Source organism: Vulpes vulpes, chromosome 14 (assembly GCF_048418805.1).
Source record: "Vulpes vulpes isolate BD-2025 chromosome 14, VulVul3, whole genome shotgun sequence".
NCBI lineage: Eukaryota > Metazoa > Chordata > Mammalia > Carnivora > Canidae > Vulpes > Vulpes vulpes.
Window position 1 is genome coordinate 44,468,674 of NC_132793.1, and position 26,690 is coordinate 44,495,363.

The 26,690-nt window shown below is 40.8% G+C and overlaps 1 protein-coding gene across 4 annotated transcripts in view; it reads left to right on the plus strand.

Moving 5' to 3' along the window:
- CFAP61 (cilia and flagella associated protein 61) overlaps positions 1–26,690 on the plus strand; it is a 277,436-nt gene that overhangs the window by 139,165 nt on the left and 111,581 nt on the right. For all 4 annotated transcript variants that reach the window (XR_011996986.1, XR_011996985.1, XM_026002334.2 and 1 more), the window contains one exon: positions 22,241–22,368. Coding sequence is in view for 2 of the 4 variants with exons in the window: in XM_026002334.2 (XP_025858119.1) it covers positions 22,241–22,368 (128 nt within the window). In the remaining 2 variants the exon portion in view is untranslated. The remainder of the gene's footprint in view (positions 1–22,240; positions 22,369–26,690) is intronic.

The following is a 26,690-nucleotide window of genomic DNA, read 5'->3' on the forward strand; positions in this document are numbered from 1 at the left end:
CCTGCATGGATTGGCTCACGCTGTTCTCACAGAAATTGGGGTGTCATTGTCTCCATTTTGCAGTGAAGGAAACAGGTTAGGAGAGGTTTGGTTACATAACAGGGCATTAAGCCCAGCAGGACTTGTGGGAATAATGATGAAGCCACTTGATTTCTGTCTTCCGTCACTCTGTAAATATGCTCCCCGTGGTGGGTTTTCCTCCATACCCAGGTGGAAAATGGGCAAGGCCTGTGACGTTTATGGTCAATTTTCGGTAACAAAAGTTGTGTGGGTCGCTCCAAATCACAAAACCTCATCTTCATTCCACAAAATGTCCATCCAGTTTCATTTCCTGTAACAATCAAAACTCAATTTTCATCCAAATATTAGAGTTCCCCTTTCTGCTGCTGAGGCCCGTAGCTGGGGAAGGAAGGTCGAAAGGTTCTCTTCTCTCTAACTGATCATGCCCCCCACTTATTTAACATCTATTTAGCTCATTATATATAGTTCAGGGGTTTGTTTTTTTAAGCTTGTTAGTTTCCTGTTATTTAGCTATATTCCTGGTTCTTTTGGAACTGGGGCCAGGGCAGGGAGGAACAGCTGGGGGAACAGGCACATCTGTACTTGACTGCTACTGTCATTGTTTAGCTCCTGCTTTGTGGACTGGACTCCTCTTCTCATTGCGGGTGCTTGATTTCCTCAGAGATTCCTGTAACTAGGGGCCTCCCACCTGCATCCCATACTGCAGGCAGTGCACCCTCTAGCTCTGGGATCTGAATCTTAATTTTCCTTTAGGGTGGCTCTATAGGAAGAACCTACAGTAAAAGTTCATACCTGTCAACAGATTGCCACTGCAGGCCACCTTTCCTTCATCACCCAGCAGCAGCTGGCCTGCCCATTGTGTCCTTCAGATCCCTAGGGCAGAAAGTACATACCAGTCCACTGTGGCCACTAAGTGTGGAAACTCACATGAGGATCTCTGAGGGCCCCCAAACCCTTGTCTTGAGATATAAAGTGAAAGACGAGGCCATCCCTCTGTCTCCTCTTCAGGGTAGAGCATATCAACGTTTCTCATTGAGGCAAGCTCCAAAAGAATCTTCTCTTTTATCTGTTCTTCTTACCCTTTTATATTTTCATTGTGAATGAGGGGTTTAAAAGTCATTTAACCAGTACTTGCCCACCTGCTTTGGCATTTTGTGTAAGAGGAGCTTCTTTGGAAGGCAGCATCCATTGTCTTCATGCTTGTGATATCTTGTGTGACATAACTTACCCAAGGCTCAGGTTTTGGGATTGTGGGATCCTCAAGATTCACTCACCACTGTTGTTTGTAGCCAATTCCCTAATGTTGGTCATTTCAGTTTTTTCCCAAATTGCAACATTATGAACAATGCTATCATGTCCATCCTTATTTTTGAGAACATTCATCATTATTTCCTTTCAGTAAATTCCTAGGAATTGTTTTTGGGAGGTCAAAGGTAAAACTTTTCTTTAATTTTAAAAAAATCAAGTTTTAGAATTTGAAAATGAAAGTTATGATTCCTCACTTTAAAAAGATGATTTCTCTTTTGCATTGTGTTTGCTTTATCTATGTAAATCATCAACATGCTGGAAACCCTCTTTTTTATTGTCAGATATAAATGTTTCAAGTTGGATAATGAGGTCTATAAAACGGCCATCTTCCATTTTCTCATTTTCTTCTGGCTCAACTGAATCTCTGCTTGAAGTCTCAACTCCACCTGATGGGAGAAGCAATCTCCAATTCCAAGTAAATTTCACCATTTAAAGTGTAAATGGCATGTATTCAGGAATTTTCCCTCTTATTATTTTGAGTGGGGAAGACATCACAGTTCTCAGGAACCTATGAAGTTTCATGGCGTCATGGATGGCATGGAGGGGTTGTGGGGGCCATTGTCTAGTGCTTGGGTTGTGCCTGTCCTCACAGGCATCCATAAGGTTTCAGAACTTCAGCTTGTCCTCAGTCCATCCCTTATTTTCACATCCAGGTGCCCAGCTGGCACTTATTACTTGCAGTGGAACATTCCCTCTTCATGGCCTTGAGAACTCTTTGAGGCAGGCATGGTGTTGGATGGAGTGTGCTCTTTCTCTCTTTCTCAATATATATTCCTCTTCCCTACACCCCTGTCTTTCTTCCCTTCACTCTCTCTGCTTCCCTCTCTGCCCCTCTTCCTCCTGCACCCTTCTGGGCTTTGAGAAGCTCATGACCTGCCTCATCTTTTTTCTTGACCTGGCACCACCCTCAGCCATCTCCACCCTTCTCAGAACAGGTGGCAGGGGCATCTCTGTGAGGCACAGATACCTCTGCTCCTGTATTCTCCATAAGCTCTGTGAGGATCCTTTCATTTTCTTCCACTTTTATGGCTTTAACCAGAGGGAAGGAGAGGCCTGTACTATACTTGTCTGGTTTTTCCTCCAACTTTCCTCCTCCTCCTAGTTTTGGGACAACAGACTTTGCTGTCACCATGTGTTCTTTTGAAATCTGTCATTTGAGGCATCAACTCTGACTTCTGATACTCAAAAGTCAGGCTTTTTTGACACTCAAAACCCTCTCAATCTGCCATCAGTTTTGAAATGAAAAAATGAAAATATAAAAAAATAAAAAAATAAAAAAGAAATGAAAAAATAGAGAACTGGCCTACTTACTCTCCTATGGCATGTCAACCCAATGGCCAATGTCCCTGGCTGCTGCCTGAAGGATCAGGAGAGGTCATGAGTCAACAGGGACTTGGCAGGAATGAAATGCATCTGTTAAAATTAAATAGTCCACCCCTCATAATGACCAAGAAGGCCTCTGTAGGGTTGGCCCATTCCCTCAAGCCCTAGGAGGAATTATAAAAACACAATTCCATTCATTATGAAGTGATTTTATGTCAATGGATGCACATATTCTAAAATATTATACATCTAACTTTTAGGTCTTTTCATGAAAGCTTTAGATGTCATATCTTATTTTTTTTCAAAGATTTTATTTATTTGAGAGAAAGAGAGAGAGAGCACAGAAGGAGACTGGGAGAGAAGCAGACTCCTCACTGAGCAGGGATCTCGATGTAGGGCTCAATCCCAGAACCCTGGGATCATGACCTGAGCCGAAGGCAGACACAACCAACTGAGCAACCCAGGAGCCCTTTTTTTTCCTTTTTAAACTATAATTTATTAATGAGATACAACATCTTTGGGTGTCTGGGTGACTCAGTTGGTTAAGCATCTGCCTTCAGCTCAGGTCATGATCTCGGGGTCCTGTGATGGATACTCATGTTGGGCTCTCTGCTTGGCAGGGAGTCTGCCTCTCCCTCTCCCCTCCCTGCTTGTGCTCTCTCTCTTGCTAGCTCTCAAATAAATAAATAAATAAATAAATAAATAAATAAAATCCTTAAAAAAAAGAAAAAGAAAAAGAAAAAAGAGAGAACCGGACTCTTAACTGTAGAGAACAAACTGATGGTTCCCAGAGGGGACTGGGGTAACGGGGAGGGGGAGGGAGATAGGAACTTACTATGATGACAAGAAATATAATTATTTTAAAAATGAATAACTAAATTCTAGTTTTTAAAAGTAGGATATGCTTTCTTGGAAGACATGAAAGACTAGGGAAACAGTCAAACCAACCAGGAACCTAGAGAGGTTTTACATTCACATTGAGCTTGGGTGGGTTAAAAGTTTTCAACAATTAATTTCTATAAAGCCATCTAAGTTGAATTGTCCTTATTTACACACTCAACTTGGAAGGCAAAATGGCATTTAGGTATCAGAGGCAAAGGAGTAAGTGGGCCTTGGGCTATCTTTCTTCCCCGCTCCAGACTGCCCCAGGTTGCTGACCCATGCTGCATTGGCCCAGGGAGCCCGCTGTGCTTGCTCCCTGCACGTTGCCCTGGTTGCAGGAGCAGCTTGAAGCCCTCAGCTCTCAGTCCTCACGGCTACTGTTCTCTGGGGTTGAACCTCTTTAAGGGAAAATAAAAACCTTTATCCTGTATGTTGCCTCAAGACCATTAAGCTGAGTCAAGATTACTGATGTCACAATATCCATGGTAACCAACTTAATAAGCAAGAAGAAAACAAAATGGGTGGCTTAGAAACAAGAGAAAAAAGGGTAGAATAAACAGGTATGGAAGTAGCTTGGGAGCCATAAAGGTTTTTTTTATTGCTACTTGTTTGAGATCTCAAACATGACTCAACTACAGCGCAGGCAGGCCTGAGCCGCTCAGGCGGTTGAAACTCCTGGTAATAAACATAAATTACATACTATACCATTGCTTCTACTTCTCACAATCTTCAATCATGTCCCAGCTTTTGTTTGTTCTGTTTCGTAATATAATTCAGCACACTGAAATTATCACCATGGTAGTTGTTATAACTGAGTTTTTTTTATGGTAGTTTATGTGTTTAACTGCAGGGAGCCATGCTGCCAGGGAGCCGGTCTCAGGCAGCACTCTCTGATCGCTGTGGTGAAGCTCCACTGGCTAAAACCATCCCCATTTTCACCACTACATTCACTGACCCTCAGTTTGGTGCTCCAGTGAAACCAGAGATAATTGCTGATTTTAAAAACTAAACCAGGCATTTTCTTTCCTCCCTTCCTTCCTTCCTTCCTTCCTTCCTTCCTTCCTTCCTCCCTCCCTCCCTCCCTCCCTCCCTCCCTCCCTTCTTCCTTCCTTCCTTCCTTCCTTCCTTCCTTCCTTCCTTCCTTCCTGTCTCTCTCTCTCTCTCTCTCTCTCTCTCTCTTTTTCAAATAGCTTCCATGCACAGCATGGAGCCCAACATGGAGCTTGAACTCACAACCCTAAGATCAAAACCTGAGCTCAGATCAAGAGTTGGATGCTTAACTGACTGAGCCACCCAGGCACTCCCAGACATTTTCTGTCATCAGTTTTAATTTGTTGAGTAGGTCACAAATGATATCTGATAGTGTCCCATGGAATTATATATAATTGGCAACTATTTTAATTAGTTTGCTTGACAGCCTCCCTTCCCACACATGGGTTCTGGGGTCACTCTGTGTTGATAGGACCCCGGCTAGTGGTCCCCTGGGCCATATGACTTCTAACAGCTCACTCCTCTCTTCATGTCATCAAAAGGGAGATAGATAGATAAACGCTTGGGTGATCCGACTCACCCCAAAGGCAGGAGCAAATGCCAGACTCTGAAGTAGTTTGGGTGGCTAGGTTCAACTCTATGCCCAGTGCCCTGCCCATGACCTTGGTTTGTCATCCCTTTTGTCTTGTCAGGTGTAGGCACTTTACTTTTTCTTCATGGGGATGTTCCTACCACTTTCCCTTTCCCTGTGTGTTTTGCTGTGGGGGAGCTGTTTGCTCTGGAGAATTCTGCCTAGGGCTCAAGAACCCAGGGCCCCTGTCAGGGCAGCCAGGCTGAGATCCAGGTTCTCTTGAGCATGAAGTGAGACAAGACACAAGTGGCTTAGCTTCTTTTTCCCAGCATGCTTGCCTTCTACTAACCTACCCTATGGGAAAGCAGATAGGGGATACAGCCCACCAAGTCCAAATTCCGAAAGAATCTCCAGGCCCTAATGCATCTTTTTAATTTTGTTATTTAATTAGGGATTTATTGCAACTATATAGAAATATGCATGCAGGGATGCCTGGGTGGCTCAGTTGGTTAAGTGTCTGCTTTCAGCATAATTCATGACCTCGGAGTCCTGGGATCCAACCCCAAATCAAGCTCTCTGCTCAGGAGGGACTCTGCTTCTCCCTTTCCCTCAGTGTGCTCTCTTTTGTGTGTGATCTCTCACTGTCTCGCTCTCTTTCACTCTCTCTCAAGCAAATATATAAAATATTTTTTAAAAGTGGAAATAAAGGCACCTGGGTGGCTCAGCAGTTGAGTGTCTGCTTTTGGTTCAGGTCATAATCCTGGGGTCCTGGGATCGAGTTCCTCATCGGGCTCCCTACAGGGAGCCTGCTTCTCCCTCTACCTGTCTCTGCGTCTCTCTCTGTGTCTCATGAATAAATAAATAAAATCTTAAAAAAAAAGTAGAAATATGAACGTGTATGAAAAAAACAGGAAGGAATACATACAAACAAAAATAGTTCTGCTACTGTTAGAGGGATTTTTTTTAAAAAAAGTTCTGAGTATCATCCTTTGCAAAATAAAACATAGCAAAACATTAAATAATTCAATAAAACTGTTCAATTGGTCTCATTATATTTCTCTGCAAATAAAAAAAATAAGCGAAAAGTAAGAAAAGCCAAGCAAAGTCAGGAGAAATGCTAAGAAGAGTTGACGTTTGTAAGTGTTGTATGTGAAAGGCACTATTCCCCATTCTTTTTTTGTTGTTGTTCCACATTCTTTATAAGAATGAGCTCATTTAATCCCCACAGGCACCTATGGTGTAGGAGCTCTTTTTATTGAGCTCATAGTTAGGTTTCAAGACCATCTTCTCAAATGCTTCTTATGAACCAATCTCTGTCTCTCACTCTCACTCTCTCTTGTGTTTTCTGTCTCTTTCACTCTCTCTCTCTAACACCCGTGCGCACACACACACACACACACACACACACACACGTATGTGGTACACATAGTCAACATCTAAACATCCTAGAGAAGTGCTGGAATCCCAGGCGCATCTACCATACAGAATCCGCTCCCAGAGCATAGTGGATAAACCACCGCCTGATTCTGGAGTCTTGTTCCTCACCCCTGTCCCCTCTACCCTGGCTCTTCCCCCAGAGCCAAGTGGGTTTGTTCTTCCTGAGCCTGTTTCCCTACCTCAGCGCATCACTTGTCCAGACTCTAATACACACTGTGGTTTGCACGTATCATTCCTGGAGTCATCCCTGCCCTGCCTGGTCAGACTCCTCTGCCTAAACACAGGTCCGGCACCTGTTCTGCATCTCCGGTTTAGGAGGCTTGGAGATAGAGACTTAATTTATGTCATTTGAATGTCATATCAGTATTTCCTGTGTGTTGACCACGTGGTGGGTCCTGCTCTTGGCCCTGGGGCTACAACACTCAAGTGGACAATTTCTTGGCATCCAGGTGCCTATGTTATGGTGAGAGAGACACACAATGGACAGACAGACAGGGATGCCCTGTGCCAGGTAGTGGCAAGAAGAAAGCCTGGGAGGGGGTGGAGGATAAGGGGTGAGGTAGAGAAGACATCTCTGGTAAGGGTCACTTTTAAGCAGTGACCTAACCCAATGGAACAGAGGGGTGGGGATGGGGTCCTGGAGGAAGGAGCTGATTTCTCTTCTTCATACCTGTCAGACACCTAGGCTGGCCCTGGTGTCTGCCTCTTGGCCCCCTGTGAGAATGCCCCCACCCTCTTGTGGGGACACCCAATGACACAGCACCGATGCTTTGCCTTTAATTTCAGAGTTATTTTAAATGAATTGCACTGCAAGAAGCCCAACAGATGCAGTTAAAATGTTTCAAATTTTGTACTTAAACCTGTTTAACCTTCCATAGCTTGCTCAAAGCAGAACCAGAGCTATGTGGAATTATAACTCCCCTTGAAACAATGATTTCTATTTTTAATTAAGGGGGAAAAAACCCAACTCAGATAAGAGTTTAGAATTTCAGGTATCTAAATGTTTGGAAAAGGTTCAATATTTTACCTAGATGGCAGTTGGCCTCCTAGGAATTCCTAGAGAGAGTATTGTATCTGTTTAAGAAAAAAAAATGACAAAGTAACTGCTATTTTGAAGGCTCTACTTAACAGATGTGTAGAGTATAGAAATCTATGTATTATCAAATAATTCTTTATAATATGCTCAAGAATAAGCAATTTGTAAGCCTGTTTACGTTCTCGCCATCTGGGTGCATTCTGTCACCCATCTGTTTCATGTAATTATGTAATTATCAATATAAGGAAAGAATAGGTGATATAATTAACAAGAAAAACCGATCCACACTGAAGAGTAAAAATGACATGCATCTGTTGAATTGCTTTTTGTTTCTCTTCCTTCATTGTTAACTGTTTTTTCATTTCACAGTTGCATTCAGGCTGTCGGCTTGTATCACACCCTCAGGAGAGCTGTTTTTGCCATGGTGTGCTCTCGAATGCACGCTCTGCCCAGCCCCCAAGGAGGCAGAGTGATTAATAAAGTATATGGGAGCTAACATAACTTTGAAAGAAATGAGCAAGGCCTTCTTGGTGTTATTGTTTATTTCCTACTGCTGGGAGAGCCCTGATAGTCATTTCCAGAACACATAATGTGACAGCTAGAACTCTAGGAAATATTTAAATTAATTAGTGACAGATGGAAAGACCAGGACAATGTGTGGCCCTCACATAGGATATTGGATAGAGAAACCGCTTTAGAAGAATTCCCCTACTTGATACTTTTAATGTCAAGGCTCAAGCAGGACGTGTTATTTCATGATAGTACAACAATCCCAGTGGATTGGGTTAAAGTCTGCCCAATCCTGCTAGTTAGTCAAGCAAGTAGTTCCTTCATGTAATGGATGAAACAATGCAGGGCAAGTGGCCACTTGCTCCTCCCTCTACGTAGGCTGGGCCCTGATGCTCTCCCTCTATGACTTGGGACCAGTGGAAGGTGCACTGTATGTATTTGTGGAGGTGCATTACAGGGGTCCCTACTCCTGTTCTCCAGACAATGGATGCTCCCTACAGTTCTCCCTAACAACCAAGGAAGCTCTTATACTGACCAAAACTTGGATTTCAGTTCAATCCTCTGACCCACTTAAGTGACAGTCATTGCTGGAAATGAAGACCTTGAAATCTCCATACTTCTTTCACTGATTCAGGATCAGGAACAGGCCTCCTGGCCTGCTGTGCAGACAGTCTTGCCCTTCCTTCCAGGGCTGTCTCCCCACTCCGTGTTCTGGGTTTGTGCATGGTAGGCAGAGGGAAATCCCAGTGCTGCAGGCCCATGAAACTGCAGCGTAGCTCTCACCAAGAAGTTAAGCCTCACTCACAGGCTGAGCTAGAAAGCTCTAATTCAGTCCTTTCTTGACTTCTGCCTAAAACTATGTTTTTAAAAACAGTGCCGCTCACCAGACATAAAGCTGGCTCTGTTTCCTCTTGCTAGGTGATCATTTTACGTGTAGAGATGGTGGTGTTTTAACAGTCTATCCTCCTTGTCGCATCCCGTGACAGAGCCTCTTGGGCACATTGTCTCAGGCCCGGCCTGGTTTGCTGGTTGACCTCTGCACAGGAGGCTTGTGTAGGAGCAGCCACTGACTTCCCACCTCCGCTGTTCCATGATCAGGAAGAAAAGAAATAACTAGTTCCCACTTAGGTTCCTCTTTGTTCCTTTGAACAGTTTTCTTTGATAAAATCTCCATAAAGCGAATAACCATCCCTTGGTCTATTTGTATTTTGAATTATTACTTCTGTGGATTTTTTTTAAGCCATGCATACCTAATGAACAAATAAATATATAAGAGAAAATCACTAGGCACCCCATAGGGAGAGTATTTTAAAGGAGTAAGTAATGGGGACAAATGTGGCTAGATTACTCAAGGGATTTGATGGGGTTTCACTTAATATTTACTTATTTCCTTAATTCAAAGTTAAAATGATTTAATTGCAACCATACTGACTAATCCATTAAGGATTTTAGGGAAGAATGCCATCTGATTCCTAAAGAACCTTTTATGTGTCATTTCTAGTTTTGAAAAGGTTTTAACAATAATTTTTTTTAAAGAAACATTTCAGCTTATATTTTTGAGTCTTTTTTTTTTAACAAAAGAGCATGGGGGGGGTGTTTCCTCAGGAGAAAATTATTGTAAAAGAGCTATTTACATATATATCATATTCAGCTAAAAAATGGAAAAAAATCATTGTATTTTATACCAAACCATATTAAAAATCATTAAAGCTTAGACTAAATGGTTTTCATTTAACCCTCAAAAGTGGCATTAATTTTTCAAGTGGTAACTGTTGCTGAAGATGCTATTGTGCCTGTGTGATAAATGTTTAATGATTTGGTAGTACATGCATGGCTTAAAATCCATTATTTATTGCACCTTCACTTGCCTGGCAAAGGTGATGATTTTATAGCCCTAGCAGTCATGCAAACACATTTATACCAAACCGATGACTGATAATAAATTTCCTTACTGTAAATGTCAGTGGGTTTCATGTGTTGCTGCCATTACATCTTGTTTGGAAGCCGAATGCTACACAGTTATGGGAGGCGCCAGATGGTGTCATTAACACGAATGCTGGGACTGTTTACCACTGACGTGCATGTGAGAAATTAAAAGTGCGGGCCTGTCTTTGCATTGAAACATGATGTCAGTGGTGCACAGGTGTAAAGGCAGGGCAATATGCTTGCCTATTCCCTTCCATCCCACAGAGAGGGATTTTAGGGGATTTCTTTTTTTGAAAATCATATTGTGTTTGAATATAGAACAGAGTAAAGCAAAGGGGAATATTCTCCAGAGGAGTTCTGCTTGATTTTGTGTGTGTGTGGCATCTTCAAGCACCCTGAAAGTCACACCTGCCATCCCATAGGTGGCACATAAGTGGCAAGCCAGCTCCCCTTCCAGGCATGGCAAGCCCTTTTGTACTAATTAATTATGGCAGGATTGTTACTGCTGTGTGTGTGTGTGTGTGTGTGTGTGTGTGTGTGTGTGTGTTTTAATTTCAGATATTAAATGCTTATTTAGGAAAAGTTTCTGTTGAGAGCATGAAATTAGGGGTTCTAAAAAGTGTTGTCAAAAGCATGAGGAATTGATTCAAAGAATGAGGAGAAGGGAAGTGGAAATTTTCTGCGCTAATTTCTTCCATTCAATGGGCTCATCTTTTCACCAGAATTAGCAGTGGGACCAAGATCTATGCTTTCTCTGCTCTGATGTATCTGAATGACTGAAATTACCCTTCTGTGTTTTATTAAAAAGTATCTCTAACTGGGCAGTGGCTACTCCCATTTTTTGTTTGTCGGCCTCTTCTTGGCTGCTTCTTCAGGTGGAGGTTTCTGCTTAGCTCCCTTCTTTTCAATTTCAAAAGAAGCTGGATTTGTTTTCTTCCTTCCTCTTGAACCAAGAGGCTGTCCCATTGATTCTGACCAAATGCTTTTGAACTTTCCATTTAACCTTTGCATTCTCCATAGGAATTTTCAGAAAGACATCTTCTCTCAAAACAATCCTTGTGCATTGCCCTCACCAAAAAAGCCAGGAGAGCAGCTTTTGGTGTGCAGTTTTATGAAAAAGAATACAAACAATTGTTTGCATTGAGATGAAAGAGATATACTTAATTTCTTCAGACTAACTCAGAGATAAAATTGAATGTCAAAAGGAATAATGAGCCTAATTGAAAGACTGAAAGTGTGCTTGAAGGCACACCTTCCAAATGAAAAAGAGTCAGGCATTTTAGCTTGCTTCCTGAGTCATGAAAACATGTTGAAAATCACCAGGGGTGAAAATAAAAAAATGGTAGGGAGACAGCAAGGTTTAAAAACTGTATCTGTGGAACAGCACCCGCTTGGACAGAGGTGCTCAGGAAAATGACTTCTTTTCCTCCATGGTTGTCATTTTCCCAACAAAGGAACCAGAGGTCTAAACCAGCAGTGCAAATAGCCACATATGCGACCTAAGCTATCAACCTATCCCCTAGGAGGATGGGAAGTTCTCATCTTATTCTGTGCCCAGAGGTGGGAGATGGCAGCTCGAACATAGTAACACAGCTGGTCGTGGGCTTTCTCTCCTAGGCTTCTCTCTTGACCCCTGCTCCACTACCCCCTGGATTGCCAGGCAGGACAGCATCTGAAAAATGCATTTATGAATATAATGTTTCAGTGAGAGGTGTCACCCTTCCAGACTCTTGTTCTAGCTTTTCCCTTCTCATCCAGAAAGTTGTTCTCTCCCTCGTCCTTTTGGACATATATGACCCTTCTAAATCCAAATCAGCTGGCACTTTCTCCTGAAAGACTTCCTTGCCATCCTAGGCCACCCAAACACCAGCTGATTCCACAGCTTCCCAGCTGAGTCCAGAATTGCCTAGCTCTGCACACCCTATACTGCCAACCCACGGTATCATGGAGTAAGGAATGTTCTTTCAGTATTGCTAAATTTTGGATTAGTTTGTTATACAGCAATAGCTTCCTGACACACTACCCTTATCACTGCATTTTATATACTGTGTTTTATTTGTTTATAGATTTGTCATCTGACTTAATGAGATTTAAAGATGGGAATCATGCCTCATTCTTACCTCAACACATAGATCAGTGTTTGGCAAGCAGTAGATGCTCAATATGTATTTGTTGAGTTGACATTGTTGCATTAAGTTCTGTGTTAAAGTTTTGATGGCAAAGTTTCAGACATCAGGATACTGAATGGGTTTATCCTAATGCCTTCATAATCATTCCACATATCCACTGCCTTCTCCACCAAGTTACACTGGCTTTGTTGCTAGAATATTGATTTCATATAAACAGTTTTTCCAGTTGTTTCTCTGGGGATGTGACAGTGTGACATTGTAACTCTCTGCTATGTATTTGTAAATTGCTTCTATAGGTATAAGGGCAGATTCCAGTCTACTTCCAGGATATTAAATGGAAAATATTTTCAAGCCTGTGGCTAAATATCAACTGTTTGGGCTTCCCCAATAAACCACTTGTCCCACCCTTTATGATGTGGGATGGAAAGAGAAGGAGGTGTATTTCTTTAAGTAAGTAGTAGTCAGACAGATGATATCCCATACATTCTCCATAAACCTCACTCTTACTTTTTTCAAAAGGGAAAATAACCAACAAAACAACTTATTTTTTTTTAATTTAACAAAAGTCTCAAGAAGGTAAATTTATCACAAGTTATTTCATATGCTTCTGAGTCCTTACATAATTATTAATACATTCAGAGTTAAATTCTATATTGTAAACACATATATGCATGCATTTTCATTTCACACCCAGAGGACCATTTTTATCTTCAGATACCTGTAAGAGAATGCCATCATTTCAGAAGGGCATAACTTACAGAAGAGTGCCTTCCATCACTTCTGAATTTGTGTGCAAAACCTTTGAGGCCATACCTCATTTTATTTGATCACAAGTGGGTCTTTCATGGGGATATAGGAATTGAGAATGATTAAGCAGCAATGAAGTTTTTCATGAGATACATATGTAATGTATTAGTATTTTGTGCTTTGAGAACAATACAGAGTCAGGTCATTGATCCTGCAAACCATTTCCCTGCCATGGATTTGCTTCATTCTTGCCTTTCCCTTTGTATTCACATTAGAGAAGTCATTTCTTCAGTTTGTTGGTGACACTGTATTGAAGATGATACCTGGAGTGCCAAGTAGCAGAGTCAGACAAGATTCAATTAGTGTGATGCAGAGGTTCCCAGGACATTTCTTTCTTTCTTTCTTTCTTTCTTTCTTTCTTTCTTTCTTTCTTTCTTTCTTTCTTTCTTTCTTTTTCTTTCTTTCTTTCTTTCTTTCTTTCTTTCTTTCTTTCTTTCTTTCTTTCTTTCTTTCTTTTTCTTTCTTCTTTTTCTTCTTTCTTTCTTTCTTTCTTTCTTTCTTTCTTTCTTTCTTTCTAAGGATATCCTTTCAACTGCCTTTACTTTATTTTTAAGATTTTTTTTGCATTTATTCATGAGAGACACAGAGAGAGAGGCAGAGACACAGGCAGAGGGAGAAGCAGGCCCCACACAGGGAGCCCAATGCAGGACTCGATCCCGGGTCTCCAGGATCAGGCCCTGGGCTGAAGGCAGGCGCTAAGCCACTGAGCCACCTGGGCTGCCCTCCCAGGACATTTCTAAACACTTGGCTCACAGAAGGAAGGGAGGGACAAGGAGCCATTTGAGGTTATCCTGGTATACGTGCCAGCATGTCTGACATTGGGGATCAGCGATAGGTCTCTATAAAGCCAGCAGTGGACCTCCCTTGCAAATGCTCATGTAGGCATCAAAGCAATCATACTTTTAATGATTTTATGAGCTGCTTGTTCAAGGCAGTTACTTAATTAATTAAAAACAAGTGAGTTAATCAAGTTTATCAAATCTAAGACACCATGATTTATAAGGTGTACCTTTATTTTATGTACCAGGAAGAAAAAAAGTGGCAAATTAAGCTGTGACATAGTGTTTTAATGGGAGTCCTGAACAGAATATGAATCAGTCATATAAGTCTTATTGCTTTGAAATTTCTTTCAATTATTCAGAGAAGAGAGGCAATTTACATTCCCTTCAATTGCACTGTTTTCTATGTGATGGGAATAAAACTTTTGCATGTGTCTCAGTAACAAAATGTAACATGGGTATCTACTTGTGGGTATCTGCCATCCTTTATTTGCTCCTATAAAGCACTTGATTGTTGCATTGCAAGAAAATACAGAATTACAGCCATTCCTCCAATGACTAATATTTGCTTCACTGATATCAAATTCGCACCCTGCTGCTCAGTTTCTGGGCCTTTATGGAAACACAATAAGTGTTCATTTTAATGCCAAATCATGTTCTAATCTTTTTGAAAACATTGTCAGTAGCAGTTAAACTCAACACATGTTGTACACATAATGCAGAGGACTCTCCAGAAGTGGCGCCAAGGAATAGCCATGACCAAGCCATCCATGCTCAGGAAGGAATTATGTCACTGCTGCTGCATGGCTGACTGCAGTGGTTAATATGACATTGACTGCAAGGTTGATTGCCAGATTGTTGGCAAGAATGCCAACATGTGAGAAATATGTGCATCCTAGAATTGATGAAATCCAGTAAAGTCACTCAACTACTTCCAAAACATGTTGTTTTTTTCTAATATAAATGTATAAGAATGGTCACAAATGAGTGTCAGAGGGTGGCAATAACTTTCCTTTTAATAATGTTTGCAAAATAGTGATAATATCCAGATGAGGAATAAGGGTATATGAAAGATTGGTACAGAAGGAGTTGATAAGAGAAATATAAGAAAAATACAAGTTGAAGAAATTTACTCAGTGAATTATAGTGGCTTCAGGAACTATGGCAAAGACCACTGGTTGCTCCCAATATCCATTCCTCCCTTTAGCCTTAATAATAGAACTTCGATTTTATTCAAGGCAGCATTGGACCCAATTAAGATATTTCCCAGCCTCCCTTGCATCTGGCATAACCAGTTTTGGCACTGAGATGGAGGTAGAAATAGTTGGCATGGAAATTCTGGGAAGGCTGCTTAAAGGGAGTGACTTAGCAAGGAGGAAGGCTCCTTTTCTCTTTCTCCTTTCTGCTGCCTGGAATGAGGATATGATGTCTGATCGCCAGCAGCCATCCTGGGCCATCTGTGAGGATGGAAGCCATGTACTGGGATGGGGAGTTAGGTGTAGAAGTCTGGGTCTTTGATAAGTTCATGCACCTGCCTCAATAACCCTGAACTATACGTATTTACAGATTTCCTTTGTATAAAAGGGAAATTATCTTCAGTCCTGTTTATGGTTTTCTGTTTAAGCTAGGTTTTCTGTTGTATGCAGTAAAACACAACCCTAATTGATACAGGAATCCTCTTTCTTCAGCTAGGATTCAATCTATGTGGGAATATGCCACAAAAAATATATTATACTCCCACCGTTTGCCCAGGATAATGGGTAAAATGTAGAGGAATTAAAGGCATATAATTCTTTAAACAACAGTTCTTCATGGGTAGTATATTATTAATAAGTTTGCAGAGGTAAAAGTAGTGCTTCAAAAAAAAAAAAAAAAAAGTAGTGCTTCATTTACCTCCTGAATATTTCAGGAGTGCCTAGAGTGTACCTGGAGCAGATCCTGCCCTAACCACAGCCCACTCTGCTCACATAGCATGATTTTAGGTATGCTCTTTCTTGTGTTAAGAATGCAAGCCAGAAAGTGTCGTTGGGTCATCATTGCTCTCAGCAGATACCATAGGCAGAAGAGTCAGCATTTTTCTGGAGTATTGGGGCTACGAAAAGTATTGGGAAAGTTAAGAGAATCCTTCATAAGGCAAGGTTCAAAGTCATGGCATCTTCTTCACAGCCTTCTTTTGCTCTGCCAGGACAGCAACATTGGCAACATTGGTGTTTATAATATACCTTTGAACCCTTTTAATGATTTTTAGCAGAGAGGCTTTTCGAGATCATATTTTGTATCTATGGAAGTGATTTCTAACTTTTTAGTTCTTTTTTACATGTCTGTACCTCTCTACCCCTTCTTTATTTGGTAAATATTGCAATACTTTGCCCCAAAGAGCTCAACTTGTGAACCTGGAACTCAGAAACTGACACTGATATCAATCTGTCATTTGTTTCCATCCAATTGAGAAATGGAGGGCTTCTCAAAAAGAAAAGAGAATGGAGAAGCATAAGAAAAAATTACATTTATAAAGCAAAAGTGGACTTATTAAGAATTTCAGAAATTCTATTCCTAATGGCTTTGAATCTCTCCATCTTCCATTTTCTTGCATGAACAGAGCTCCCTTTGAAGTCTTTGGAAGCTTTCTGTAAGAAAAAATATATATACATGGGTGTGGAGCTGAAAATTGAGCTCATTGTTTTGCCCTTTTAAAATGTGTTTTTCGAAGATTTGCCTTTCATATTGCAGATGGGAGAGAGGATGTGCAATTTTACCTTGTGTAACATCTTTGCCTGAAAAGCTCAAAGTATTTGTAGATGTTGTTTAATGAATAGTTCCCATGTTTGCCTGCTGAGGAAGGCAGAGGTTTGTGTAATTTACTGCCATTTTACACCTGAGGAAACTGATATTTAAGGAAGAGAGGCTCAGAATTTCAACGAGTAGCAGAATTAAGAAAACAAGCCTGAACCTTGCCACTGGGCTAATGGTGCTCAGTCTAATGATCCTGGAGGTTGAAGGTAATCTCCCAATGAAATGGTATCATTAGAAAAAATTCACCATGGATATTGTCATGTTCCATTTTAGTATGAACCTTGCATTTATTATGTAGGATCATTTATATTTATTTTGACTGCTTCCTAGTTTATTGGCCTATTTGTAATTTTAGGAACTTCTGATTTGGGGCCTATTACTGAAATTGAGTTTCAGGAATGCTTTTGTACTCATTCTAACTCATTCTAAGTACCTAAGAGAAACCAAACCAGATGTTGAATCACAGAACTAAGATCCGTGTATATCACATAAAATTACATTTTGACCAATTTTTGGTACACACAAAAAGTAAACAAATATGCATAAAACTCAAAATGATGTATTTAAGGTTTCTTGGTAAATGTATGTGAATCGGGCATCACTTCCACTGACTGTGTACATCAACATCATTTTTACCAAAAAAATCAGATTTAATCACAAGCAGTTCTAATTATATCTAAGTCATTTGTTTGCTCATTTAAGCAACTAGCAAAGAACCAGCTAAAATAATTTGAATCAGTGGAATTATGTCAACATTCTTTAAGAAGGGCTCATGAAAAAAAAATATCATTCTTTTGCCGTTTGTTTTACCTCCAAATATATAGCAGAAATTATTCAGATTAAATATGCAAAACAAAACCCAAATGAAACAGATGTCTCAAAAAGCAAAGATGTCGTTCCTGACCTCAGGAAGCAAGCAGTCTAAGTGGAGGGCAGTGAACAAACCAACTAAATTAATAAAAGCAACCAAAACCTCCTCTAATGGCTCATTCACTTACAAGTCTGTTTCAGAAGCTCACAGGAAATTACAGATAAATAGATTATGACTTAATCTTGTGCTCATTTCTATTTCCTGTTTTCTCATCTCAACTCCTATCCCTCTCAGCCTGACCTTTGTTATTTCCCTCCCCCACTTCAAATTCCCCAGCTCTAGAATTTTCTAACATGGATATCACATAATATCATTCTTTCTTCTCCAGTATAGGATTGACTGAATGGTCTTTCCATTTTAAACTCTTTACTAGACTCATCGTCAGTTTCAAGGACCACTTCTTTTAGCCTTAGAAGGTCTGTTTACATACCATGATATGTGTTTTATTCCTTCTCTCTGGGATGCATGTTGATCTCTACATTTAAAATTACCCCTTGGTCTGGAGCACCTGGGTGGCTCAGTCGGTTAAACATCTGACTCTTGATTTCAGCTCTGGTAGTGATTTCAGGGTCTTGAGATCAAGCCCCGTGTCTGGCTCCATGTTCAGCAAGGAATCTGCTTCAGGATTTTCCCTCTCCCTCTGCCCCTTCCCCAGTGCTCTCTCTCTCTCTCTCTCAAATAAATAAATCTTAAAAAAATAAAATAAAAGTATCATTTGTCTAGAAACATTAACTTAGTGTCATTAGAAAAATAAGAGTTATAAGTATCTTCGCAAGACATGGAGGTAAGAATCTATTTTCTCCCCCATATTGTCACTTGTTTGGTATGTAGTTAAATAGCTTACATAATTTCATCTCTATTATCTTTGAAATAACTTCCTATCACAAGGCATGTTTAATTTATCTGTAAAATGAGTCAGTAGATAAAGCTTTATTTTTACTTCACTAATAAGGAAATAAACAAAAAACTAGTGGGGGACATTTTTGGTAGATATTCAGACCAAGAAAAGGAAAAGCTAACTTGACTCAGAGGATCTTCTGTATCTGGTGGGTTTTTTGGTTTTTTTTTTTTTTGTTTTTCGTTTTTTTTGGTTTATTTCTCCATGAAAACCTGTAGTTTGTATATGTGCTGCTGAAGCAAGCACGAAAACCTGTAGTTTGAAGGAACTTGAAGGAAATGTTCTGCTTTCCTTCAAAAATGACTTGTACTCCTGCGTATGAGCAAAATAAACCCTTTATAAAGCAGCAGAAGCAGTCTTCACTTGAAATTGTCACTAAAAGACATTTCCAGGCTGGGAAGAATTTTTTTCAAGGTATTTAAAAACCATCTATCTTAACAAAAGAAAAATATGGTTTTTTCAGGTCACTTCATCATACCTGATGAGGAATATGTTTTTAATTAAAGCCTGGACATAAAATTGGTTTACTGAAAATCATTGTGATGCCTAATTATTCTGCCGAGACACCCACCATCATTGGTACTGAAGGCTAACTCTTGACACCCCGAGGCCACTTTGTGTATTCAGCAGTTAGAAAGGTGATTTCTGAGGCCTGGCAGCTGTTGGTGTTAAAGCTATTGTGTGGGAAACAAAAGCCATTCTGTTCTGTTCCCCAGCTGCCTTTGTATCATTGATACAGGAGCTGTTTCATAAATGTGGTATAATTCTTTACCAGGGAATTTCATTACTGCCTATGCTTCAGTGTTCGTGTGCATTTCCGGATAGCAAAGGGAAATGTCTGAACATATCTCCTATGGAAGGAATCTTGGAGTTCTGACCTCTGTTAAGATGCTGGCATTTTAAGTCTGTTAATTAGACCTGTGATCAGATGCCATCATACTAACATCTATGTTTCTAATCTTCCTTGCTGTAAACCACCAGACCCAAGACTGGCTAGTGAATCGGCTGCCACCCAGCTTCTCTTGGAAATTAATCAGAATACAGTACATGGTGGCACTGACATATACCAGAATTAACTATGTTTCTCAAAAAATTCCTCATTGGCACGTCTCGGGAAATTCTTATAGAGCAGATTGGAGTAACATTTATTGGAAGAACAGATATTTTTTAACCCAAAATGATAGATTCATTATTGTCATTTAGAAAATGTGTTAGGGAATTTTCAGTTGGATATAAAAGAAATAAACTATCCTAAACAACCAAGGAAGTGGGGTGGACTGTGTCATTCTCCCCAGCTATTCCTCTTTCCTTGGACTGTGCCCTTGCTGGGTGCCTTTGACGTTCCTCCCATTATAGGCAAGTCTACTTGCCCATGTTGTGGGTGATGGGCTCAGCCACATGATTTGCTTTGGCCAGGCTGAAGAAGTATTGCGTATCCTTACTTTTTGCATTTCTACCATTGCCATAAGAACATTCACCAGTTATCTTTCATCAAAATAAAGGTAAAAGACATGTGAGGCCAAGCTGGAGCCAAACCCAGCTGAATCCAGCCTTCAACAATGTGCTTCCAGTTGGCCCAGAGATGCATGACTGAGGACAAATGACAGCTGTTTTAAGCCAATGCCTTTTGTGGCAGTTTGTTATGCAGCACCATTGTGGCAATAGTTAACTGGTATTTATTGTTCATATAACTGAAGTCTCCAAAGGTAACATGGGCTCTAGATAGACTTTGAAAGGAATTCCTATTCCACTTTTTGGTGATTCTCTTGAGGCTTCAACCCGGATGGTTTCCTTCTTGGTCTTATGGTTACTGTACCATTTCAGGCTTTTCATCTATATCCCAATATTAACTAGAAGGCAAGAGATTTCTCTTTTTCAACCATCATATAAGAGTTCTGGGCTTACTCTGGAAAAGAGAATGGAGGTCCCTCAAAAAGTTAAAAATAGAACTACCCTGTCATCCAGGAATTTCCCTACTAGGTATTTAACCAAAGGAAACAAAATACAAATTTGAAGGGGTACCTACACCCCAATGTCATAGCAGCATTATCAACAATAGCCAAATTCTGGAAAGGGCCCAAATGTCCATTGACTGATGAATGGATAAAGAGGATATGGTGTATGTGTATATATATTCCATATATATATGGAATATCACTCAGCCATCAAAAAGAATGAAATCTTGCCATTTGCCATGATGTGGATGGGGCTAGAATATATTATGCTAAGAGAAATAAGTCAATCAGGGAAACATACTGTATGATTTCAGCCATATGTGGAATTTAAGAAACAAAACAGATGAACATATGGGAGGGGTGATGGAAGGGGGTAGGTGGGGGATGGGCTAGATGAGTGACGGGTATTAAGGAGGGCACTTGTGATGAGCACTGGGTGTTATATGTAAGTGAGAATCACCAAATTCTCTTCCAGACACCAACATTGCTCTGTATGTCAACTAGAATTTAAATAAAAATTTTGGGGGAAAAAAAGTCCTGGGCTTCACTCTGATTAGGCCAACACAGGTCATGTGTCTATCCTGGGCCAGTTGTTGAGCAAGGAAGATGGGATTATTCAACTTGGTTTATGTCACTCAGATTCCCCTCTTAAAGATGGAGGTAAGCTCAGTCTCTTCCAAAATCCATGGTGTGCCTCATTAAAGGTGGGAACATGCTGAGAGGCATCAGTAGCATTAATTATGGAGAAACTAAAATCCCCAGACATTACATTATTTGGGTCAAGACTGTTTCTACTTCCATATTGCTAGGCTAGATAGGGCTAGAGAGAAGAGGATAAATTTAGCGGATAAATCCTCTAAATTTCACATGTTTCCTTGTAAATGGTAAAGCATGTGGCCATACTCATGCTACCTCAAGCACCAGAAGGTGCTTTACATAGGACTTTGCCATTAGCCCACTGGTTTCCCAAACTCCTTGTAACGCAAGTTTTAAGAAAAATGGAAAATAGATTTGGTCTATTGGAATTTGAAGATCTCTGACCTGTGGGATGAATTAATGCTAATGTAATGAGAATTTAACAGAGTAGGGTACATTGGTGTGGATATCATTTCACTGCCTTCTGGCCTCCGTTGTTTCTGAGAAGTCAGCTGCAGTTCTTGCAGACGCAGAGTAAGCAACAAATAAAAATGTGTGTTGAATCAGTGAATTAAAGACAGAACCATGGTCTTCTGACACAATCTAACATTCTTTCAAGAATACCCCACCATTGCTTTGTAAAACCTTGTACATTTACTGCTTCCACTGAATCTTCTGAAGGGAAGTGAATCAAACAAATCAACTCAGGCAAGTTTTTCAACCATGGACATTAAAATGATCACCAGTTACTTTCTCTGCTTTTAAGAGTCCTCCCTGACCTCAGATCATGTGCAAGGTTAAGTAACCCTTTTCATCCAATATGTTTTTGTCATTCAACTAAGGTTGGTTTTTCTGTGAATATTACTGAACACCTATGCACAAGGCACTATGTTAAGTAGTGTGAGGGATGCAGAATGGAAAGAGTTAATACTTGCCCTAAATTACCCAACAATTGCAATCTAATTGTTCAAGTTTTCAAGGTAATCTTGGACAGAAGAACCTTTCATGAAACTCCAGATCTCAAGGAGCAACTTGTCTGTCTTCTTGTGGGATGATTTTTATCTTATGGTTTCTAATCATGAAGTCCCTCAGTTCTATAGGAAACATCTATCAGCAATAAGGCAAAAATGATGTAAACCAAGAGTTTTGGTGTGAACCAGACCAAGTATTAGGTATATTCTCATATTTTTACCCTAATGTCTTAAAAATGCCTTTCCAATTAATGTTACCATGGCTGTACATGGGCACTGTTCAGTCTGATTTCCTGGGATAATGTCCTGGTTAAATAACTCTACTTAATTCAGTCTGGGAGCCTAGACTCAGTTACATTTCCCTCAAGTCTCTTTCTCTTTGTATCTTTTCTTCCAGTTAAGTTATGCCTTGAACCATACAAACAGAAAACTGACATTGGAACCTAAAATAACTGTCAATGCCAAGATTGTTGTGGTTGGTGCATCCAGTGTTGGAATTTCCTTCCTAGAGACATTGGTATTTTGGTGAGTTTGTTCTACTTTATTTATTTCTTTGTTTTTAAAGGGGCCCTTCTCGCTCATTTACACCTGAGATGGCTTTTTAAAAAAAATTTTTTTAAAGATTTTATTTATTCATTTATGACAGGCAGAGAGAGAGAGAGAGACAGAGACAGAGAGAGAGGCAGAGACACAGGCAGAGGGAGAAGCAGGCTCCACGCAAAGAGCCCAGTGTGGGACTTGATCCCGGAACTCTGGGATCATGCCCTGAGCTGAAAGCAGATGCTCAACCTCTGAGCCACCCAGGTGTCCCCATTTTTTTAAGATTTTAATGAGATGGCTTTTTGAAAGAAAAGACCTGAGCTTTTTTTGTTACCCCACACACCTTGTCTAGGTGGATTAATGAATCAGTGAAATATTCTAGACCAAGGGTTTGCAAACTCTAGGCTATGGGTCAAATGTGGCTTTCTACCTGCATTTGTAAATAAAGCTTTATTGGAACACAGTTACAGTCATTTATTTCTATGTTGCCTCTGTTTTCTTGATAAAATGGCAGATTCGAGAGGGTGTGACAGAGGCTATTTAGCCTGTAGTGCCTAAAATATGTACACTCTGAGCCTTTCCAGAAGTTTGCCAACCCCAATCTATTTAGTGTTTTCCTTATTAGCTGAATCAGAAGAATCCCCTAGAACATTTGTTAAAGATGTAGGTTCCCAGCCCTAGCACCAGACTTACAGAATCAGAAACTCTGCGGACAGCTCTGAGAATCTGTACTTTAGCAGATGCTCCATATAATCAGGCAGGGTTGGGAACCACTTTTGACATTTCATATCACAAATAGGCTTTCAGAAATGGCAGAGGGGCCAGGACCTTTCTTCCAACTCCTGCATTTTGGGTGGCAGAGAACAGAGGGAAACCCCACTGGGAAGACTGAGATCTGTGCATCTTCAGCGCTACTGTTACCCTCACAGCACTAAACAGGTTTCCTTTCAGAGCCCATTTTCCTGATAGGGGATTCCCGAGGGTTCTCAGCTTCCCCTGTGCAGCTCTCCATCTGCTCACTGAATTCAGCCCCTCTCTGACAAGGAAGAGCCCTGAGTTATTGTTCAAGAACTTGGGTTCATGGCTTGGTATCACCACCACCTCATGCTGAACCCTAGATATGTCACCTCACTTCTTTCAGGCTTGGTTTCCTTGTTTATTGTTATTATTTTTTAAGTCTCAAGGATGTCTTAGAAGACCCTGGCTTTAAAGACCCACAGACTCCTGAAACAAGAGTCCAGTTTTTCCTAAATCTTTTTCTAAGGATCATATGAGAAATTTTAGCTCCTGTTCAAAATTTTAGGTATAAAGAGATAAGTGGAAGATGGGAAAAAAACAGGAAAAAGCATCCCTCCCTGCACCAACTCCTCTAGAATCCAGCAAAGTTACCATCCCAAGCCATGAGGCCTTGTGAGGGGTTAGACAAGGAAAGGGATGGAGGAAATGACCCCTAACAGGTGTTTGTCCCTGGTTGATAAGGAGACAAACTAATCCTGAAGAGTTACTTTGCTAATTTGACATCACATTAACCAGATAGATTTTTTTTTTTTACTTTCCAGCCAATTTGTTCAATTATCTAGAACATACCCCTTGTTAATCAGAAATAAGTTTCATGTCATTACTGAAATTAGCAACAAAGCTCACATACTTTAAATATTATGGTCAGTCTATAGCAATCTTTGACCACAAAGAAGAAATAATGAGAAGCATGCGGGAATATCCATTTTCAAGTATACACCACACTACAGTTAGAGGCCTCTCCTCTTTGTCAGGGGTCTCTTCTCTAAGACTCCAAACAGCAAGTCATGTCTGAATGATGAATTATTGGTATGGCCTTGTGAAATAAGAGTAGTCAAGAAGTTGTTAGAAACCGGTCTGAAAAAAAAAAAAAAAAAAAAGAAACAGGTCTGAAATCTTCATTCAGTATGTAGGTACCTACATAGTCATTATGTCTTTTGTAAATCATTACATTAAGATATATACTTAGAATTTTCTTTTTGTGGAATCAACTTAGATTTAATAAACACAAGTATAAATGTAGATATAAGTTCTTGGTTGATTAAATTCCTCAATCAGACCTTTTTAAAGCATTTCAAAGCACTCCTAGGTCTCTGTCATCATTATAGAGATTACAGACACTAAAAATAAACCAGTATCAGTTTACGGATCTTGAACCTTTCACAGAGGAAATAGTTTTTCTCATTATTTTCCCTAATTATTTTAAATTAGCAATCACCATAGTAACCTACTGCATATTTTACTTTACCAGCTTGACTGCCATTTGAACTAGATATTATAAATGATTTGACCCGAAATGAAATGGAAATGATCCCCAATCACTGGTCCCCAGCGAGGATTAAAACCACATTTTGGAGGCAAGATTTAGAGAAATTGCCCTCCTGATGTTTCTGCACTGCACTATCGACTCAGCTGGGGCACTGTAGTTCATGGAAAGCCCATTTGAGGCCCAGTACAGCAACCTCTTTTTTCCAGAAAATCTCATAATCCTGTCATCTGGTGACAGAACAGACAACTCTTTATCTTCATATTATATACATGCAAAAAAATTACAAAGCATTTGTCCTCTTCAAAGGACAGCAAAAGCAGTCCTTGTATAAATTCTCTTCCCTTGTCATGTCCTTTCCTCAAGTGCTAAGGTGCTACTGGGGGAGCTGAAGGGATTTGCCCTAAGTCATCAACTAATACAGTAGGACAAAGCTCCACATGATGGGGGGAAGTAAGGGTGATGTTTAGATTTTTTTTCTTTTAGTACAACATTCTATCTGGTCCTTAGCTGTTACCCGTCCAGTTGCATCTGCAAAGACACACCTTCCTGTCTTTGGTTGTCAGACCTGTGGGTCACCCTGCATCTTCTCCTTCCTAGGGCAAGGTCTCCTGGGCCCTGTAGTTCCCAGTGACGTATGACAGCTGTTTTCCTAGGGACACATACCAGCATCCCTTGGGGTGCTCCTGTCCTCCCAGTCCTATTCGGTTCTCCAGTGCTGGCCAAAAGAGCAGCAGGCCTGCTCTCAGAGCGTCTTGCAATCTTCATTAACCCTCCTAAGGCTGCTGACTGGCTGATGGAGGTGCAGGGTAATGCAGGGTCAGGGTGAGGCTCAGATAATCTGTCCCCCACCACCCAGGCCATGAATATTTGTCTTTAGAGAGTGCTGTGTCCAAGAAACTCTGAGAAGAGCAGAGGAGGGAATGTGTTCAGGCCCCATACCCCCACCCTATGGCCAGTAGGGGCTCTGGCCACATGTGTCCCCTAGCCTTTCCCCATTACCTTTCCTGCCAGGGCATGGGCCCCCATGGTGATTACCAGAAGCTGAGCAGGGAACTAATAGCAGGTGTGGGGTCAGGGCCAGGGGAGCTTTCTTGGGGTAGGGTGAGAAGAGGAGGAAACCCCTGCTCATCCTATGGTGCAGAGGGCAGTGAGTCAGAGGGGAAAACAGCCCTTAAGACATCACATTAACCCGATAAATATTTTTGTGTGTCATCTAGGTTCTTCAGCATCCCAAGACATTTATATCATGGACCTGAGCTATTTTTAAATTATGGTTCTCATGATAGATAGCTTGGGTTCATTCAGCTCACCCAGTTCTGTGGGACTGAAAGATCTTGTCTTGGACAATATAAATATTTCATATACATTATCCTTCTCAGTACTTCTAGTGGTAGGACTTGTCTATAATTCCAATTGTGGGAAAAAGCAGAAAGAACCTGGCATCAGCCATCAGTCCCCTCTGCTGCCAACCTGTACTGTGACCTGTCCCTCTCACTGTGCTGAGAGGGTCATGGCAGGGACCCCATGATCCTGCCAGCCTCAAGGTACTGTCACCCTAGGAACTCCACCAATTGCATCTGAGGCCTAGAGGGAACTTCCTCTTCTGGGATCCATAGCCAGATCTGGAGGTGAGCATTGATCATCTGTCAAGGAAATACTGTTTCCCAAAGAACAGCTTTGCAATGAAATCTGAAAGCTCTTTTCAGAAAGCAGGAGGCCCTTTCCCACACAACTTTGGGAAGTCATATTTTCACCAGCCACTCCACCAACCAAGTCCAGCTCTGCTGAACTCCCCAAATGTCATGCTTTGAATACTTCAGGCTTTCCACTAAAGTACTCCAAAATCATTTTTTTAAAGAGAAATAGAGAAATGCTATGGCAAGAGAAGGGGCAGATTTCTGCTCAGGTCATGATCTCAGGGTCATGAAATCGAGCCATGCTTTGGGCTCCGTGCTGGGTGTGGAGCCTGCTTATGATCTTCTCTCTCCTCTCCCTTTGCCCCTCCCCTACTCACAATGCT